At 41.6% G+C, this 20,213-nt stretch overlaps 1 protein-coding gene across 1 annotated transcript in view; it reads right to left on the reverse strand.

The window, feature by feature from the left end:
- Positions 1 to 20,213, reverse strand: part of LOC138983589 (solute carrier family 22 member 16-like) — a 47,673-nt gene that overhangs the window by 5,660 nt on the left and 21,800 nt on the right. Inside the window, exons 2-10 of the mRNA XM_070356866.1 lie at positions 18,902 to 19,050; positions 16,375 to 16,632; positions 15,641 to 15,846; positions 14,888 to 15,103; positions 9,260 to 9,502; positions 6,628 to 6,762; positions 4,971 to 5,053; positions 3,587 to 3,707; positions 2,325 to 2,397 (exon numbers count right to left, since the gene is read on the reverse strand). Coding sequence (XP_070212967.1) covers positions 2,325 to 2,397; positions 3,587 to 3,707; positions 4,971 to 5,053; positions 6,628 to 6,762; positions 9,260 to 9,502; positions 14,888 to 15,103; positions 15,641 to 15,846; positions 16,375 to 16,632; positions 18,902 to 19,012 — 1,446 coding nt within the window. The 5' untranslated portion in view covers positions 19,013 to 19,050. The remainder of the gene's footprint in view (positions 1 to 2,324; positions 2,398 to 3,586; positions 3,708 to 4,970; positions 5,054 to 6,627; positions 6,763 to 9,259; positions 9,503 to 14,887; positions 15,104 to 15,640; positions 15,847 to 16,374; positions 16,633 to 18,901; positions 19,051 to 20,213) is intronic.

Below are 20,213 nucleotides of genomic sequence, written 5' to 3' on the forward strand. Positions count from 1 at the left end.
ACAGATCACTGCTGTCACATCTTTTTTGTGCCTTCAAAGTAACGTTTTGGTTAAGATAACAACGGGCACAGTGGCGTGGTGGTAAGACGTCGGCCTCCTAATCGGGAGGTCGTGAGTTCGAATCGCGGTTGCTGCCGCCTGGTGGGTTAAGAGTGGAGATTTTTCCGATCTCCCAGGTCAACTTACGTGCAGACCTGCTACTAGTGACTTATCCCCCTTCGTGTGTACACGCAATCCCCCCGCGGGTTAGGGGGAAGAATTTACCTGATGCTCCCCAGCATGTCGTAAGAGGCGACTAACGGATTCTGTTTCTCCTTTTACCCTTGTTAAGTGTTTCTTGTATAGAATATAGTCAGTTTTTGTAAAGATTTTAGTCAAGCAGTATGTAAGAAATATTAAGTCCTTTGTACTGGAAACTTGCATTCTCCCAGTAAGGTAATATATTGTACTATGTTGTACTGGAAACTTGCATTCTCCCAGTAAGGTAATATATTGTACTACGTTGCAAGCCCCTGGAGCAAATTTTTGATAGTGCTTTTGTGAACAAGAAACAATTGACAAGTGGCTCTTCCCATCTCCCCCCTTCCCCCATCGCGATATAACCTTCGTGGTTGAAAACGACGTTAAACACCAAAATAAAGAAAAGAAAGAAAGTGTACACGCAAGCACAAGACCAAGTGCGCACAGAAAAGATCCTGTAATCCATGTCAGAGTTCGGTGGGTTATGGAAACACGAAAATACCCAGCATGCTTACTCAACGAAAGCAGAGTGAAGCTGATTATGCTCCCAGAGTATAGTTTGGGGAACACGTAACCAGAAAATTCTGGAACGCTGAAGAAGAAGAAGGTTAAGATAACATTAAACCACCAATAACTTATTCCATTATAGACACTGGAATGTTATTCGTTAAAGACATTATGCCCACTTGACTCACTTGAAAAAGAGCAAAACAATCAAAACAAAACATTAAATTCCAGACATTATCCTAATTCTTCAAGAGAAGTACATGTATATCTGTCGGTCACTCTCCCTTCAGGTATAGTTGAAGAAAATTGTTTCCAAACAATAATATCTGATTAATATTATTTTTGCGTATGATTAATCCTGAAGATCAAACAAGTTTATAACGAGGATCACTTTGTTCCTGAGAACAAGGGCTGCTCAAACATCAAAACTCGGCAAAACAAAATTATTGCACCCATTTTCATACCCCAACTATGGCATTCATTCCTGTGTTAAAGGCCAAATAAAAATATATGTTGGTTTAGGGTAACCCGACCGACCCCGTTTTTTCCTTCCGACCCTAAGTAAAACCTTTTTGGCTCACGTAAGTGTAGCCTATGCGATGCTAACTTTTGTCTGTCTGTGCGTGTGTGCGTGTGTGATAGAAACTTTAACATTTGACTGAACACCGAAATACTAATTTTACTGGGTTATTATCCAAGCAACAGCTTCAAAGTATTGAAGCAATGATCAACATTTCGTCGGCACATATGTAGATAAAGTGTGTATCCAAAGAAAACGGGTGGTGGTGGGTTTTGGGGGGGGTAAAAACAGGTGACTGGTTTGTGTTGTGTGTGGTATGTAGACCAGGATTGTGGTATAGATTCACTTCTCAGTTCTAACCGAGCTGCATTCGCTGATTCGGCGAAGACGATTTCACATTGTTCGGTTTCGTAGCGGCTCCAGAAAAAATAGATAAAGAAGATACCAAAGGAGATTTCCTACAGGTTGATCAGCACAGCGTGTTTTCAGCGTCTGCGCGAGGAAGCGCTGTCGAAAGGACAGTGTCGATCTCAGTGGCAGTCGTGTCCCCGTAAGTAGGCTACAGACAGATCTAGATCTAGCGTCTCCCACTCTTGCACCGTGTCTATGCTTACTGTGTGTGTGTGTATGTGTGACAGAGTGATTGAGTTTGTGTTACTGTTTGTCGATTTCTTACGGGAGCCTTGAAGAAAAAAAAAAAAGTTTTTTCCTTTAAAAAACAACAACCAATTTTTGGCACATTTTGCGAACCATACCGAGACTAAGGGAAGTAACCTCCTTTAAAATCGACTGAATTTAAGAGAGAGAAAAAAAAAGCAAAACAAAAAAAGCCGACCTATCTTCACGTTACCCTAAACCAACTTATATTTGTATTTGGCCTAATTCATTCACACTTTTGTTTTATGCCATTAAAGGCTCTCCACTTGGTGTAATATTTTGTTGTTGTTGCCAAGTTTAGTTAGAGAGGGAAGTCTTCTGAGAAGGAGAATCTCAGCATGATCTCTCTTAAGTGCGAGCAGATTATCTGGTGACTGGTGCAGATTATCTGATGACTCACCATTTCAAGCACAAATGGTGCGAGGATACCCCCCACGCGAGCTGCTGTGTTTGCTGCTCCCAGGCCGAGGCTCCTGAAATATAAGTTCAAAGATTAAGAAATTCAGGTATCATACATATTTTTTTGCAATGACTTTCATTTTACTTTACTTCATACCTCGTTCAAAATCCAGGAATCATTCATATTGATTGAAATTAATTTTATTTTATTATATTTCATACCACGTTCCATTGCTGAGAAATTTAGATTGCTCTCAGTTGAAAGCTATTAGCTAGAGATGTGTCCGGGTGGTCCCCCCCCCCCATACCCCCCCCCCCTATGAACAGAAAGTGTGAGAAAGAAGAATCTTAAAAAGGAGGGAGTCTTAGATGAGGGAGAATTGCTGGTGGACCAGTAAAATGCTGGTGACTGCTAACTTTTGCTGTATCACTAGTCGATCTACCTGGTAGGGCTGGGATGTAGCTCAGTCGGTAGCGCGCTGGATTTGTATCCAGTTGGCCGCTGTCAGCGTGAGTTCGTCCCCACGTTCGGTGAGAGATTTATTTCTCAGAGTCAACTTTCAGTGGTGCAGACTCTCCTCGGTGTCCGAACACCCCCGTGTGTACACGCAAGCACAAGAACAAGTGCGCACGAAAAAGATCCTGTAATCCATGTGTCAGAGTTCGGTGGGTTATAGAAACACGAAAATACCCAGCATGCTTCCTCCGAAAACGACGTATGGCTGCCTAAATGGCGGGGTAAAAAACGGTCATACACGTAAAATTCCACTCGTGCAAAAAACACGAGTGTACGTGGGAGTTTCAGCCCATGAACGCAGAAGATCTACCTGGTGAGTTGAACTTTGTTCTTGTACTGTAGAACCTCCCTTTTAAGACAACAACAAATCTGAGAAAATCAGGTCTAAAAAAGGAGGGCATCTTAAAATAGGGGTAAATTTACACAGGTTATGAAACAAAATCTGAAAAATGAAGGTCTGACAAATGAGAAAGTCTTAAGTCTTAGGCAAAAAAAATAAAAAATAGTCTGTTAACGGTAACCCGACCGACCCTATTTTTTTCGCGCGACCCTAGACTTTTTTTGGCATTTGGGAAAAAAAAAAAAAAAAAAAAAATCTTTTTTTTTGTGTGTGCAAAATAACGTAAAAATATGGGTTTTTTGGGGAAAAAAAAAAATCCCGACCTACCGACCCTATTTTTTTGGCCTATGTTACCGTAAACAGACCTATTTTTTTTCTTGGCCTTACAAGGGGATTGTCACGGTACCTGATAACTGTTGGGTAGAGCTCAGCAGTGAAGGTCTGCATGCAGGTCCAGGCAGCGGCGATGAAGAGCTTGCTGCAGATGGCCACCACGCTGATGATGGTCCCCCGTGTCTCCTCCGCGGCTGTAAAAAAGGCCACCCAAAATTAAGTCTGAGTGTCATCGCCGCCTTACATGCAAGGCAGGTTGTTGTACAAAGTCCCCTCGGGACGTTCTCATCATCGTTTTAAAACTGTATACATGTATAGATATTACACCCTGCTGTTGTTACAACAAAACACTCACTTGAACTTCTACTGTTTTCGTGGGCTGCAACTCCCATGTTCACTCGTGTTTTGTATTAGTGGACAGTAAATATGTGTTCTAGGTCGCCACCCCTCTCCCCCCCAAAAAAATACCCAACAAACAACCCCAACAATAACCCCCCCCCCCCCAAAAAAAAAAAAAAAAAAAAACCCCCAAACAAACACAAACAAACGTGTATACATTCATACACTGTTTGGGGGGATGCATGCTGGGTATTTTTGTGTTTTTGTAACTCTGACATGGATATTAAATCTTTTCAGTATGTACCAGGTCTTGTGATTGTGGGTTCAAACGAAGAGGGGTAAGGCAGTACTTGCAGGTCTGCACATAAGTTGACCTGGAAGATCAGAAAATTCTCCATCGTTATCCCTCCAGGCGAAGCCGCCGGGATTCCAAACCCAAACGTATCACATGCAAGGCTGACCTCCTAATCACAAGGCTACTGTGCTCGTCTACTAACCATTACATGTCTATGAGTAGGAAACCTACTGATTCACAATGCTTGAGTCAAGTTACATTAAATACAGCGACATCTCATAACAAGAGGCGAAGCCATCAAGGCTCACGTAAGAAATCGACAAACAGTAATACAAACTCAATCACTCCGTCACACACACACACACACACACACGAACTGTGCAAGAAAGCGAGACACTAGATCTAGATCTGTCTGTCTGCATGTAGCCTACTTACAGGGACACGACTGCCAACTAGTCTCGGCGCGCTCAAAATAATAATGACCGAGACTTTCAGTACTTCCTTCGCGTGACGTCTAACCCTCTTACGTCATAATGTGACGTCAATGTAATGTGACGTCTTCAAATGTTAGAGTTTCTACCACAGACATACACACGCACATACGCACGCACGCACGCACAGACAGACAAAGTTACGATCGCATAGGCTACACTTACGTGAGCCAAAAATGGTTGTGAGCTTGCAGGTAGCGCAGTTAAACATTTGCATAATTCTTGACATTGTGCTCGAGCTTGCTTCAGGCTTATGTAAATGCAATGTATACCCGAGACTTGCACGTGTCTTCAGCAGACAGAACAAGTAAATGGAAGAAGAACGAATATACCTGCTCTATCGGCGATGAGAATACCAAATCCTGTGAGAGAAGCCAGGAAAAAGAACAGGCTGCTCGTCCATCGTCGCCCAATACTGAAAAAAAAAAAAAAGATATATGACACTGTTTTTTTTTATTCTCACAATAAATTCTCTAAAGAAAACAAATTCGACAACAATACAAAGACAACAAAAAACAACCCCTACTAGTACTCCCCCTAGATCCGCACATTGCGCCCGTTTTGCATGGGGTAATAAGTACCTTACCATTTGGACACAACTACCAACACTTTACTGTCAGGGTCCTTAGTTTCCTTGCAGCGTGGGAATCTATTGCTTGATTAATTTTGTATCTAAGGCCCCCCCCCCCCCCAAAAAAAAATTAGTCTGTTTACGGTATCCCGACCGACCCTATTTTTTCGCGTGACCCTATTGGGCATTTGGGGGAGAAAAAAAAAGTCTTTGTTTTTTGGGCAAAATAACTTAAAAATATGGTTATTTGGGAAAAACAAAATAATTACAAAAAAAATCCCGACCTACCGACCCTATTTTTTTTTTGCCTATGTTACCGTAAACAGGCTATTTTTTGTGTGTAGCCTAACTCCAATTTTAATCCGTAGAAGTAATTCAACATAAGATATGACTCTTCTGCACACGAAGCAGCCAGACTGTTCATTTTTCATTTATGGTATTTTTCTAAGTGGAAGGATTCTCTTATTGTATGTAAAAGCTTCATAAATTGGGGGGGGGGGGGGGGTATCTGAAAAGGAGGGTTCGACTGTATCTGTACGTGTTTCTCTCGTGTTCATTTGAAAGTTTATCCCAGCGTGGAATGTAATGATCATCAAGAAAGAAATGGACATAAGTTTGAAATGGTATCTATTATAATGTAATGTTCTGTAACCACTCCTAGGTTTCGTGTGTGCGTGCGTGCGTGCGTGTGTGTGTGTGTGTGTGTGTGTGTGTGTGTGTGTGTGTGTGTGGGTGTGTGTGGGGGTATGTGTATGTGTTTGTGTGCGTGTGTGTTTGTATTTGTGTGTGAGTATGTATGTGTGAGTGTGTATGTGTTTGGCGGGAGGGGGTGGATGTGTTTGTGCGTGTGTGTATATGTGCGTGCGTGCGCGCGTGCGCGCGCGCGCGTGTGTGTGTGTGTGTGTGTGTGTGTCTTTTCTTTTTTTTATTCGGTGTTTAAAGTCGTTTTTAACCGTTCAAGGTTATATCGCAACGGGGAAAGAGGGGGGATGGGATAGAGCCACTTGTCAATTGTTTCTTGTTCACAAAAGCACTAATCAAAAGATTGCTCCAGGGGCTTGCAACGTAGTACAATATATGACCTTACTGGGAGAATGCAAGTTTCCAGTACAAAGGACTTAACATTTCTTACATACTGCTTGACTAAAATCTTTACAAACATTGACTATATTCTATACAAGAAACACTTAACAAGGGTAAAAAGAGAAACAGAATCCGTTAGTCGCCTCTTACGACATGCTGGGGAGCATCGGGTAAATTCTTCCCCCTAACCCGCGTGGGGTTGTGTGTGTGTGTGTGTGTGTGTGTGTGTGTGTGTGTGTGTAAGTGTGTGTGTGTGTGTGTGTGTGTGTGTGTGTTTGCTGTGGTGGCCTACTTGGGTTACACATGATTGCATGTATCGTTATGAAGTTACTCACCGGACAGTGATGAAAGCAGTGGAAAGGGTGAGGGGCACCTCCACCACAGACAGTAGGAACATGTTGAGGTACACATTGCCAGACAGCGCAGACACCCCAAAAATGATGCCGTAGAAGCTCATCGAGAGAGACATCCTGCAAGATACAAACCAGTCTCACAATAATAATATAAACGCTTTGAGTATGTATTTACAAAAAAAGACATCCTTCAAGATACAAACCAGTCTCACAATAATAATATAAACGCTTTGAGTATGTATTTACAAAAAAAGACATCCTTCAAGATACAAACCAGTCTCACTATAATAATATAAATGCTCTGTGTATGTATTTTTCAAAAACATTGTTGTACAGCGCTTTGAGCAGGGATTAACTCTGGATACATGCGCCCTAACAAATATTTTGTAACATTATTACCAGTAGTATTATAATAGTTATTATCATTATTACTATTATTAATAGCCGGACATTGGAAAAAAAATAGTGAAGTGTTGACACGTTTTATGAAACGTTTTCATATTTTACTGAGATCATGCAGTGTTCAACCATTTTATGAAGCATTTATAGGTTTGACCTTGATCGTCAAATTAAGCCAATGAGCGGCAGTAAAATTAAACTTAGAGAATACATGGAATAACCTAGTTTTCTGGGTAGTTATTGAAGAAACGTATACAAATAAATGGAAAAAATTTAAATACTAATGGACACAGACTGCCGTTGCTATGAAAACAACCACCATATTGGATTTCTAGGAAACGGTTTTACAGCAACATCATACATCAGACATGCATAATATTTGACACAAAGATACACATGACTTGTATCTGCAATCATATAGAACGACATTTTGATTTAAATTGATTTTGTAATAAGGATTAAAGAATTTCTAACTGCATATTCATTAATCTTTATTTCAAAAAATAATTTAAATTCAACTGTAGTTTTTTTGGTCAAAATATCGTTCTATAAGATTGTAGATAAAAGTCTTGTGTATCTTTGTGCCAAATATTAAGTATTGTTGATGTATGATGTTGCTGTAAAACCGTTTCCTAGAAATCCAATATGGCGCTGTGTATGTCAGTTTCCATAGCGACGGCAATCTATGTCCTTTAGGTTTCGATTTTTTTTCATTTCTTTATATAAGTCATTTCAATAACTACCCAGAAAACTAAGTTACTCCATGAAAACTAAGTTACTCCATGTATTTTCCATGTTTCATGTTGGTCATTCTAGTGCCGCTCATTGCCTACCCTACAAGTGAGGAAGACTTACATTGGAGGTACATTTACAAACATGGTCAGGGGCTCACATCCATGAGCGGTGGCATAGGACAAATGTCCTGGACAATGCAAAAGTGATAGGACATTTGTCCTGAACAAAAATAAATCAATAGAATTTTTTTTTTCTGGCACCAATTTTCGTTTTGGCGGTATGTTGCTTTTTTGGGGGAAAACCCGCAAAGGGAGGCAACTGTCAACCGACTTGGAGCATTCAGAGTTGCAAACCTTGGAATGGAAACTCTTTTCTATAAAAAGCACATAAAGTCTCCCCAAGTTGTCTGCTAGGAGAGACACATCGCTTCGCAAAACATCGATAAAATAGCAAATCAAGCGACTGTAAATTGGAAAGAACTGACAATGTCCGGATCAAATGAAAGCATAATTGGACAAGGAACACTTTGTGACAAAAACAATAGGACACATGTCCTCTTGCATGAAAAATGTATCAGTAGGACACTGATTTAGAAAAAAATATCCGTGTATGTCCGATGTCCGACGTGGATGTGAGCCCCTGCATGGCGATGAGAACATCAGCAAAATGACGGTCTCAAAATGGGATCGAGAGGCCTTAACCTGTTCGCCGCCAGTAAATATCAATGTTTATCCTACATACGTGAGAGAGACACCCGTGAGATAATAATCGTTCAAATCACACGTGTGTATATCATGTAAATGAGGTCATGTCAAGCAAGTCTGGCAGGGACCTGTTTTTTCACTGCGTATGATGCCAAAGTCACCGAGACAAACGTCATTATAGAAACACAAATTGCGCTCGCTAATTACCCTCGATGAATCTTTAGAACTAACACGTCACGCCACACTTTCAGAGTGACGTTTCTTTGCTTTGACGTAATAGATTGCACGAGGCTTTAGAAGAGATCGAGGTTCCAAAACAAGCGTCTTCAATTTAGCTGCCTCGAATGCAGGACATTTTCAGTAAAATACACATAAGTACAGTATGTAGGATAAACAGAATACTACATGGCTTGCTGTGTCGTACCAGATTTACACTCGTTGCTTTTTCAAATAGTGAACAGCTCGCTTTCGCTCGCAGTTCAATATTTTAAAAAAACAACTCGTGTAAATCTGGTACGACACAGCAAGCCATGTAGTATTCTCTATGTATACAAAAAAGCATTGCCTGTGTTTACCTGAATTGACAACTTAGAATGATGTGCCCTTGATGAATACACCGCACACGCGCACACATTGTGTGTTTTTCTTCTCCTCTCTGTTGTTTATTGAACGGTTTGTTGCCCGTTAAAGCAATTTACGACAGCCGGCATCCTACAGGCAGCGAAAGGGTTAAAACAGCGGCTCCACAAAAAGTATCAGAACATTTTGAGACTCACCATGCGAAGCCAAGAACAAGGGTTTTCATGACGTTCTTCCAGCCTCCCTGGACCAGTGTGATGTAGGTGTACTTCTTATCTTGCTGTCCATGGGACTTCTCCTCCTCTGCCAGCAGCGACAACTGCTCACTGGTGTCTGTGGCCTTGGTACGACCGTTGATCTTGGCGATCAGTTCCACCACTTTCTCTGCCGCCTCCACCTTCCCTCTGGCGGCCAACCACCGTAGGCTCTCTGGCGACACACTAGATAGAAAGAAAGGGAATCCGTGGACCTCTTTTTCTTGGCAGGGCGAACAAGTTAAGGTCAAAGAGTTTCATGCATACCACACAAGGAGGTCGGGGGGAGAGGGGAATGGACGAGGACAAAAGACAAACGAGAAAAGACATGTGACGATTAGAAACCTGGAACAAAGGTCTGGAGATAAGACTTGGCTGGATGGCGTGATCTTTCTGAAACGATCCAAAAAGCCATGTTTAGATTGGTCCAACTTTAACCAGAAAACAACTTGAGTGTAGGGTAACTTTTGGTTGCCCTCTGTGAAGCTTCCAGAGAACTCTTAATTTCCTTCGATTCTCCGTTGATGGAAGCGGGTCTTTCAAGTCTTGTAGTTTACTCCACTCCCAGTTCAACTGAACTCTGACAACACTTTTGTGTATTTATTTCCCAGAAATTATTGAGAATGGTTTTTAAATTTTTTCATTTTTTTTAACCTCAGTTGCTTGCAGGCTGCTTCAACCCTTACTGTTTTTATTTTTTAATCTTTAAGAATGATTTATGCTTTATGAACCTAGGGCATACTTACATTTCCGTGAAAGATAAATGTCGCCTAAAATCGTGGGCAGTGTTTTAGCTTTATTGTAATATTTAAACTTCCGCTCCTTGACGCACCCCCCCCCCCCCCCCCTCAGGGTTTTAATCCCTGCCCGAAGCAGGGCAAGATGCCCCCTTTTTATGTTGGCACTCAGAGAGTCCAAATCCTCCGACTCGACACATTTGAGGGCCGCCAACGAATCGAACCCCTCTTTGACGAGGACGCTGATCACCGCTGAAGGAAGGTTTGACTCCTTACACCATTGTTCTATTTCGGACATGATCACAAATAATGTTCACTTGCTGACGCGCGCACTTCAATGCTGCTGCTGCTGCTGCTGCTGCTGCTGCTTTGCCGCTAATGCAAGAGCATGTATCTAATCCTCTGGCACTCACTTGCCAGAACGTTTGGCGCCAAAACCTCCACTACAACACCCTCCCTCCTCCCTCCTTACTTCTAGGTCCCGCCCACATCTGCTATCTCCATTCCTTCCCCCTTCCTCTCCATCCTTGTCCAGTCCTAAATACCATCGCCTCACCTTCAGTTTAAAAACAATTTATCGTTCCTCTAAACTGACACTTTGAGAGCTTTTTACAATTGCTTATATATCTATGTAAATGGTCATCACTTCTACCACTCATTAACTTAACGATGGAATCTACCAGCCATGCATCGGCTAAGCACACTGACTTGAAACCTTGCGTTTGGTCATGTTTGTAAATTGGTTGGTCCTTTGATCTCGCAGATGGCAGACGTATCTTGCAGTTCCTTCCTCCCTTGACTTCTGATGAGCAAAGACACAGCGTGCTGTTAAAATTCACTTCAGTGATAGGCAGAACTTCATCTGTAAAATCAAATTTAGACGACAACTCAGACTTCAGACAACTGCAGCAGTGAACAGTGAAATGATAAAATGTGTCGCGCCATAAAAGTGTGAACAGAAGGTGTGATGTATGAAACAACGTCAGCAAGGATGATATATGACCTCAGGAATTCTAGCAGCCTTGAAGCGACTTGAAGTTGAAAAAGTATGTCAGGAACTCAGAAGAACTGACATCGTGAGAGGCTAATTTGTTCTGAAGGCTCTTCTGAACGGGGACACATACAAGCAAGAAGCCCAAAAGTGCGCGCGCATCACCATGAATGCCCTCGAGGTTAAGCTGGTCTTTTACGTGAACTGCCCAGAAGAACGATTCTCAGTAATTTTCGGGAGCCCAAATCTCTGTCTCTTTTGACAGTAGGTTTAATTGTTGTAGATGTACTAAAGTGTTAACTTTTGAAACCCTCCTTATAAATGACCATGATCTTACAACTTAATTGTCTTGAATATCTCTAAAAAGGCAAGAACAATTTCAATGGTCATTGTTTTATGTAAATCCCTTTATCCGTTGCTGTAAGGGAAAGAAATTTGCATTGATTACGTCATCAAACCATTACGTCATCACATGTCTTTCCAGCACAGCAGGATGTCGTGTAACGAAGACAACGAATGCAAGAGACAAAGACAAGAAGATACGCCACAAAGACAAGAAGACCCTCTACAACACAAACACAAATAGATCAACCCCCCTCCCACCCCCGCACGCACCCACCTGATTGATTAAATCGGGTAAAGATGGCCGGCCCCTTTCGTGCAGGGGACCAGCAGAGTTAACCCCCTTGCACAACTCGTACGAGGAGGGTTACACCCCTTCTCCACAACTCCAGTGACTCGAAGAAGCATCATCCTTAAATTTGAATAGCAGCAATCAGCGTTAGAACTGTAAGAGAAAAACAGAGCCTACTCACACATCACCTGAAAGCTCAAGGCACTGAACAAATCCAGCGCAGCATGGTCGGTGAATTGGGAAAAGTGGAACACAATGGGTTAAAAACACAAAATGTCATGGATCAAGATTGTAATGGGTGTGACAAAGCCAACCATGGCGAAACAGAAACACACGTTTTTGAAATAGCCATAGTGGGTAATTAAATTTATATAATTTCAGCATCTCATATTTACCGAAATATTGATTTAAACGTACCTAACCTGGTTTCTGGCGTGTTTTCTTTTTCTTTTTCTTTAAATTTCAGCATCTATCTAATAGTACAGTAAAATGAAAAATCTCAAGCTGAATCCAGCATGTCTGATGACAGGTTATTTGAAGCTATTTTCGCACACTTTGTGCATGTTGATACACTTTTAACCCCTTCACTGCCAGAGTATGTTAGCATTTTGGTATTGCTGGTCAATGGGAAAGAACTGTGTTTAAACCCCATCAAGAAGTTGGACAGTGGTTACCTCCCATTTAGTTTTCACAAATGTCCTGAAAAGTGCTGATGTAAATGCCACATACCTAGTAGGCCTACGTGTATGGGCGTAGGACAAACCAAAAATGACCACGTAATACATACGGGGTGGACAGTGAAGGGGTTTTAATACTAATGAAAACTACTTAGTTTTTAGAAACAAAAAAGAACTATTCAGTTTTCAAGAACAAAAGAGATGCCCAAGAAAAATGGTTAAATCGTTCCAAGAAACAGTAAGAACATCTTCAAGTGCACGTGCACAACCTATTTAAAGTGTCTGTTAAACACGCTTGACTCTGTCACAGAATGCTAATGAATTGATCCATGTTGTTGCTACCATCCACTTTCATACAATCAAGCAACAGTGAAACTTCACCATGAACGGGCTGGGTCTCCATGTGCAGATACATGTAGCACAATCAACCCTAACTGAGAAAACCATGGTTTTCTCTTTGCCCCTGAGAGCGTTTGGAGCTGTTAGGGACTTGCGCTTTCGAAAAGTGATGCATTAGTAAATCTGCCAAATCAGCTTAGTACTTCCTCTTGTGGTGATAAAAACATGTCTGGCTTTGGGAATTCAATGGAAGACAATTGCAAAGGTAAACAATGTTTCCTGGGACAACCATTGCACTTCGTGTATTTTCTGGCATGAAATATATGTAAATAGATTTGTCTGTTCTATAGCAACAACTTGAATACTTCAAAGGGTTATAAGGAAAGATGTTACTTGATTTGTATGGATGGCAGCATATGTCACGAATGGTTAAAACCATGAGGAATAATAGAAGATGTACAGAAAACATTTCTTAAAGATACCAATGGTGGTCATGTGCTAAAATATCTTGTCAGAAAAAACAACGGGAAGAAATAACAGGACTGCGATACATTAGGAACACAACTTCTTCGGTAGACTTTAACTTGTACTGTACATGTCCTACAGCTAAATCAGTTCTAGACTGAGTTAGAGTTCCAGAAACAGAACCCTCTCGCATTGGAAGTTGGCATGTCCCTTCCTTTGTGTCAATCTCAATGCGACACTACAGCTACACAGCAGATGTGACGAAAGAAGAAAACACACTAGGGATAAGAGAAGTGAAATCCGATACTGGCCAATGATGAAACTTGCATAAAACAATAGATTTTGCAAGGAAAGCAAAATATCAGAGCTTTACTGAGCATACTATTCTGAAACCTGATCCAGAGAACAGAAGAGGTGATTGTGAAAGTCCCTCAATTTTGCTCCAAAAGACACAAGCTTCAATCATTTCATTGCATTGGTACGTCGTCATTTCCACTTGAAACAGAAGCCCAAAATGCTAGAAGCATGACATTAACATCACTGAATGTTACCCGCAAATATACATCGAGTATAACAATGGAAAAGAGACCAATAACTCACAAGCACCAACCTGAACCCTAAAGTTATGCTTAATATGGCAAATAGTGTCAAGATACTCACAACAATGACATCATGAAAAAGGGGAGGGGTTAGGGAAATAAGGCAGCTAAAGAGTGGATGAAGGTGCCTTGGTTTTATGCAGAGAAAGATGAAAATAATTGAGACAATCGCAAACTCATGTGTAGAAACCATCACAGAAACTGCAAGGGTTAGTGTCGGCCAGCATTTATTAACATCTTATCGCGTCAAGAAAACTGTTGTTTTCAAACAACTTGTTCAAAGTCAAAGGAATTTCAGTCTAGGACACTATGTGTCTATAACGATAATGCACAGGAAAATCATGTAAGAACACTGGGCCATGGGTACAACTCTATAAGAAAATATCTCAAAACTGTTTTGAAGAGACCACCAGAGGTATCTGAACAAGAAATGGCGAGAAAGAAAGGAGTTGTCGACTAATTACAACGTTTGTTTTTGACTTGTGTAGAAAGCCATAGACTTTCACATTCTGTACACTCACATACTCTTTATCAAAGACCCCTTAAAATTAAATTTAAGCTCAGGAAATCCTTCCTGTGGTTATACTTTCTGTTTCAACTTGCAACATTTGTCTCTGAGCAGGGTAAAGATGAACACTGCTTTTAGAGTCAGCTTAAAATTATTTCTTGTACTTTCAGCTAGCTTTAACTTCAGCCGAAATGTTGCTTCCATTTGAGGTGCAATGTAATTTTTCTTGAACATAAAAATGTCTGTATCTTACTGATTTTGAAGCCTTATAATCCCAAATGAATACATTTTTCATCCATTGCAGTTTTCAGTTTTACTAGACAGAGCGTAACATTAACTTCGTTTGAACGATTTTAATGTTTCCTCTTCATTTTCATCTATCTTCCGTCTTCAACCAATAATGCCTTTCTGGCCATCAATCTGTAATACTCTTTAATGGACGAAACTGACGAATCTGAAACTCAGCAATCTGAAAGACACTAGATCTCAAAACACTCAAGTCAATACACACCTGGCTCAACACACATTGTCAAAAACCAATCGTCATTAGTTTGGACAACTCCACACAAAAGAAAATATAAAAACGTAGAAAGAGTGAGCCAATTGGCTGGCCATACTTACAACCATCCGAACACCATGGGAACTGTCAAGCCTGCGCAGATGAAGTTGAGGTGCCTCCAATTCGGGACCTGCCAGGCTGTCAGGCACAGCATCCCCGCCCCCAGAGCCCAGGCTGGGATGCTGGCCAGGTACGGTCTCCATGTGTGACGTACAAACTCGATGACATAGACATAGTGCAGGACCAAGTATGATCCGATGGCCCCTCCCACAAAGAACCTGAAGAAGGAAGCAAATCGTTAGTTCAAGTATGTGTGTCTGTGTGTGTCGGTTTTGCTATTGTACATCGCCGTGAGCTCTGGCGAGAAGGGGCGATTAATAAGTGTTCATTATTATTATAATTTGTATGATGATGATGATGATGATGATGATGATGATGATGATGATTATTATTCTTATTAAGTATGACTAATGTCCCCTCCCAGAAACAAATCTGAAGAAACAATTCAAACTTTTTTGTTAAGTACCTTTGATGGCTCTTGTTACAAGGAATCTGAACAAACAAGCGAGAATTATTTTTAACGGCGAAGTGGTCGAGCTACTGCTTACCAATTCCATCAAGCCAATTGCACTCACTTTCAGACAAATAATTTTGTTTCCAAAAGAGAAAGCAAAACAAATTAACTCTATCCCCCCCCCCATCCCCAGAACTGACCCTGCAACCACCCCCCCTCCACAACCACCCCCTTCCCATCAAAATCCGAGATTAAATAAAAATGTATGCAAGATAAAACAGGAATGTCTTCTTCAACTGACCTGAAAACGGCGTACATCTGCCAGGTTGTGGCAAAACCACTGACGAGGCACGTGAGCGCGTGCAGTACCATGGTGACATAACAGGTGAGTCTGCGTCCGATGCTGTCCGATGACTGACCGGCCATAACGGAGCCGACCAGCACCCCGGCCATCTGCACCGAGTTGATGACTGCCTTGATGTACTTCCTCTCGCACACAAGGTCCCACTGAAAAATCAGTCAATCAGTCTAGTCAGTCAATCACTAAATCAATCAATCAATTCAACAATCAATGCGTTCATCCAGCGAGCAAGAAATCAGCGTGGAAACAAGCAGTCAAATAGAACTGAGGCTAAAATTCAAATGTCATGTTCATGATGGGCAACAAGAACAGTCCTCACTCATCCAGTCACTAAGCGAACGAATGCACATCATGGAATTTACAATACTACACGCTAAGATAACAATCCCGACCACCCACCGGCCTATAGGGTCGGATCAGAACAATGCGTCAGATCTTCTTCTTCGTCCATGGACAGAAACGGTTTTACGCGTATGACTGTTTTTACCCCGCCATTCAGGCAGCCATACGCCGCTTTCTGAGGATGCGTCAGATCAAAAATGTATGCGTCAATGACCGAAGATCGAGGCCTGAGAACAACATTGGCTGAAACTACAAGATCACGGCCGCCACACCTGTCACCTGACACCGTCACCACCGGGCAACAGCAACACTGAACAGCAAACTGCACTCACCTCACCAACGATCGTCACCATCCCAGGGTCGTAGTAACGAACGCAGCTCATCGAAGAAGTAGCCGCCGCCAACGTAGTAGTCGGGATATCCGTGGAGTTACTGTAACCGTTCACATAGCCGTTGACGAGGCCGTTGGTGACGACATCAGCGGCGACGGAGCAGGTTTGGTAGGTCGCGTTGTTCAAGGTCATGTTGGGGAAACCGTAGGTCGTCGGGTCTATACACCACCAGCTTGGCGTGGCGCCGATCAGTGCAGTCTAAAATAAAAGATGATCGGACATTGATAGAGGTTTTACGATCTGAACGAAGAATAAACTTGTTCGTTTTCCCCCAGTGCAGTCAAACAAAACAACAAAAAATAGACATCAGGGACGTTCAGCTATGAACAAAGAGAAGACTTAAACTAGGTAGTGTTGCCCAAGGTCATGTTCGGGAAACCGTAGGTCGTAGGGTTTACACACCACCAGGCTGGTGTGGCGCCGATCAGTGCAGTCTAAAAGAAAAGACGATTGGACATTGATAGAGGTTTTACGATCAGTGAACGAAGAACGTACTTGTTCGATTTTCCCAAGTGCAGTCAAAAAAACAAACCAAAATAGACATCAGGGACGTTCAGCTATGAACAAAGAGAAGACTTAAACTAGGTAGTGTTGCCCAAGGTCATGTTCGGGAAACCGTAGGTCGTAGGGTTTACACACCACCAGGCTGGTGTGGCGCCGATCAGTGCAGTCTAAAAGAGAAGACAATAATTAGACATTGATAGTGTAGATCTTCCATCCTTAATACATGACGTCAGAGCGTGGAGGAATCTTGTCACTTTGATTCCTTACTTGTTACCATTCTGAAGAAAGGTCATGACAAGCTGTCGACACATTGATTAAGAATGTACCAAACCCAGTTACTGTTGTGTTCTCTTTTTGTTAAATTGATAGTAGAGCCGGTAAGATCTGAATGAAGAACGTACTTTTTCGTTCAGTCCAAAATGAAATAAACAAGAAATTCCTTCGAGGTAGGAAAAACACCCCCGTTGGTCAAAGGGAAATAACCATTCTCACTGCACCCATTCTCACTGCCACCAACTGAGAAGGTTATTTCCCTTTGACCATGAATATGTTTCTCTATAAGTCCTTGTAGAATCTTAATCCACCAATAACTCCCTAACCGTGTGTTTGACTGGTCCCAATTTTTGTAAGGACCGTCTCAGGAATGTATAGAACCTGTTCACCAAGTTTGGTGACGATCGGTCCGTTCATTCTTGAGATCTATATGCGAACACAAACACACAAACACACAAACAAACAAACAAACACATCGACCGAAACCTATACACACCCCTATACCGGGGGTGTAAATAGACCCCAGGGATCTTAAGATCTCAACAGAAAGAAGACTGACACTCTCTGTGCAGTTTCTCCAAAGATTAAATTACAACGTTTTTCATAGAAGACCGAAGTATGATTACGAAGTTCATGCACCCACCCTCTGAGATCGTTCAGTTATTTTGCTTCTTTTTCTGTTACTTCAAGTCGAAGTGTAGAGACCAGGCCAAGTTTGCGATGGAAAATCGTAAGGGTAATGGGTAACACGGAACACTAGAACCTCAGATCTGAACCATGGATCTTGACTTTGCATTTGAAGATCGTACAGTCAACACATTTTGATAAAATACACCCAGTCTTACGAGAATGATTAACGTTGACAAAAAAAGCGTATTGAAGTTCTTTATAAAACAAAACTGTGCTAAACGTACGCAAGAAGAAGAGATCAGGAATGGTCAGCTTCACTTTGAAAGTAAAATAACAAGAATTGTAGGTTATTGGAACGTTTCATTATTGACAAAACTTCACATTTACTTGTGGATTTCCTACAATTCTTGTTTGCTGATTCTGAATTTTGGAACGTTAGCGTATAGCAGTCAATCTGTTTTAGGATTTTGTACTCTGAAAGTCTTAGACTTGTCTTCTTCTTCTTCTGCGTTCGTGGGCTGAAACTCCCACGTACACTCGTGTGTTTTTTTGCACGAGTGGAATTTTACGTGTATGACCGTTTTTTACCCCGCCATTTAGGCAGCCATACGCCGTTTTCGGAGGAAGCATGCTGGGTATTTTCGTGTTTCTATAACCCACCGAACTCTGACATGGATTACAGGATCTTTTTCGTGCGCACTTGGTCTTGTGCTTGCGTGTACACACACGGGGGGTGTTCGGACACCGAGGAGAGTCTGCACACAAAGTTGACTCTGAGAAATAAATCTCTCGCCGAACGTGGGGACGAACTGACGCTGACAGCGGCCAACTGGATACAAATCCAGCGCGCTACCGACTGAGCTACATCCCCGCCCGTCTTAGACTAGTAAGATATAATAACGATTTTTTGTATCAAGATTTTGTAATCAAGATTTTGTAATCAACATTAAATTTTTGCAATCAACATTTTATAATCATACAGCAACGTTCAGTAAAACTACTTGGCGGTAGGGGGATGACAGCAGCAACAACAACAACGATGACGACAACCAACACTGACCTGAAGCATACTCCAGGCGATGACCACTTCCATGATAGTAATGACCGCGGTGAAGATAATCTGGAACCGGCCATTATCGCCGACGTCCGACAGAATCTCTTCCAGAATCATTTTATCGGGCTGTTTTTTGTCTGGCAGAGTAGTCTATCCTGAAACACAACAGAGAGACAACGATTTTGTTGAAATCGCGGCAAAACTCCTCGTGCGATATTTGTAAAAAAAAAAAAAAAAATAATAATAATAAAAAAAAAACAATAAAAAAAACAGCATTTAGCAGGTTATGATTTTTTTCACTGAGGTATGCAGTTCGCTTGTTTTACCTCATTTTAATATTAGCGGTTTGACTATACATGTGCTACGTACCCTTGCAAACTGCCTTTTGTGAAACGATGTGGTCACATTTGGTCATCTGATTAGGAACCGAAGCTACTCTAAGCTTCTTTAGTGAGTGACAAACTGAAGTCACACGGTACTGCTGAGGAGGCCAGTTTACTTTAGTGGCAAGAAATAACCGTCTTTGATTTACCGTTCGAAGACAAAATTTAATCATATAATGCTAAAAGACAAAAACTCAAAAAATAGTACTTCTGTGAAGGCGGTAAGCGAATTCAGACGGCAGTGAACCAGCAACATCAGTGATTCATTCACAAATTATAACAGTCCTTTCAACCAAGATTTTAACCAAAAAAATCATATGCCATGAGCCTCTGGCTCAATATAATTATTCGTACCGAGGAGGATAAAAACAACAACAGTGTTGGCTTGCGACCTCACATGATCGGTCATTGTTCTATTGGCCAACAGAAGGTGTTGAGACATGATGTCAAAGATGTTTTATGTCCTCAGCAAATCAATGGAGCGCCATATGTGAAGAACAAAATGAGCATACATTATTAGTTTTGACTCGATTCGTACAGATACGATCGATTAGACATGCATTCAGCGTTAGGAAGCCCTTGAACATTGATACGAGTACTCAGTAGTATAATGATGGGTGGAACTTTTTGATATGATGATATGCGGTTTGCATTTTGTCTTTCGGGTATTTAAAAGAAAAGTCTTTCCAACCCAACATTAGGCTTACTCGTGTAATTTCAAGAGCGATTTGAAACAGTTCGTTGGCCAGAGGAAGTCATGTTAAGTTGAGAATTGGCCGATTTTGTTCGATTTGTATCGGATCGAGGCAGGGGGGCGGGGGGCGCTTGGTTAACACAACTTGTGCAAAGTTGCGGCATTACATATGCTCAAACATGCCAAAATGGAAGAGGAAGTGCAGAGACGGAGCTCGAGAGTGCAGTGCAGTTTTTCAAGA

Source organism: Littorina saxatilis, linkage group LG13, assembly GCF_037325665.1.
Source record: "Littorina saxatilis isolate snail1 linkage group LG13, US_GU_Lsax_2.0, whole genome shotgun sequence".
NCBI lineage: Eukaryota > Metazoa > Mollusca > Gastropoda > Littorinimorpha > Littorinidae > Littorina > Littorina saxatilis.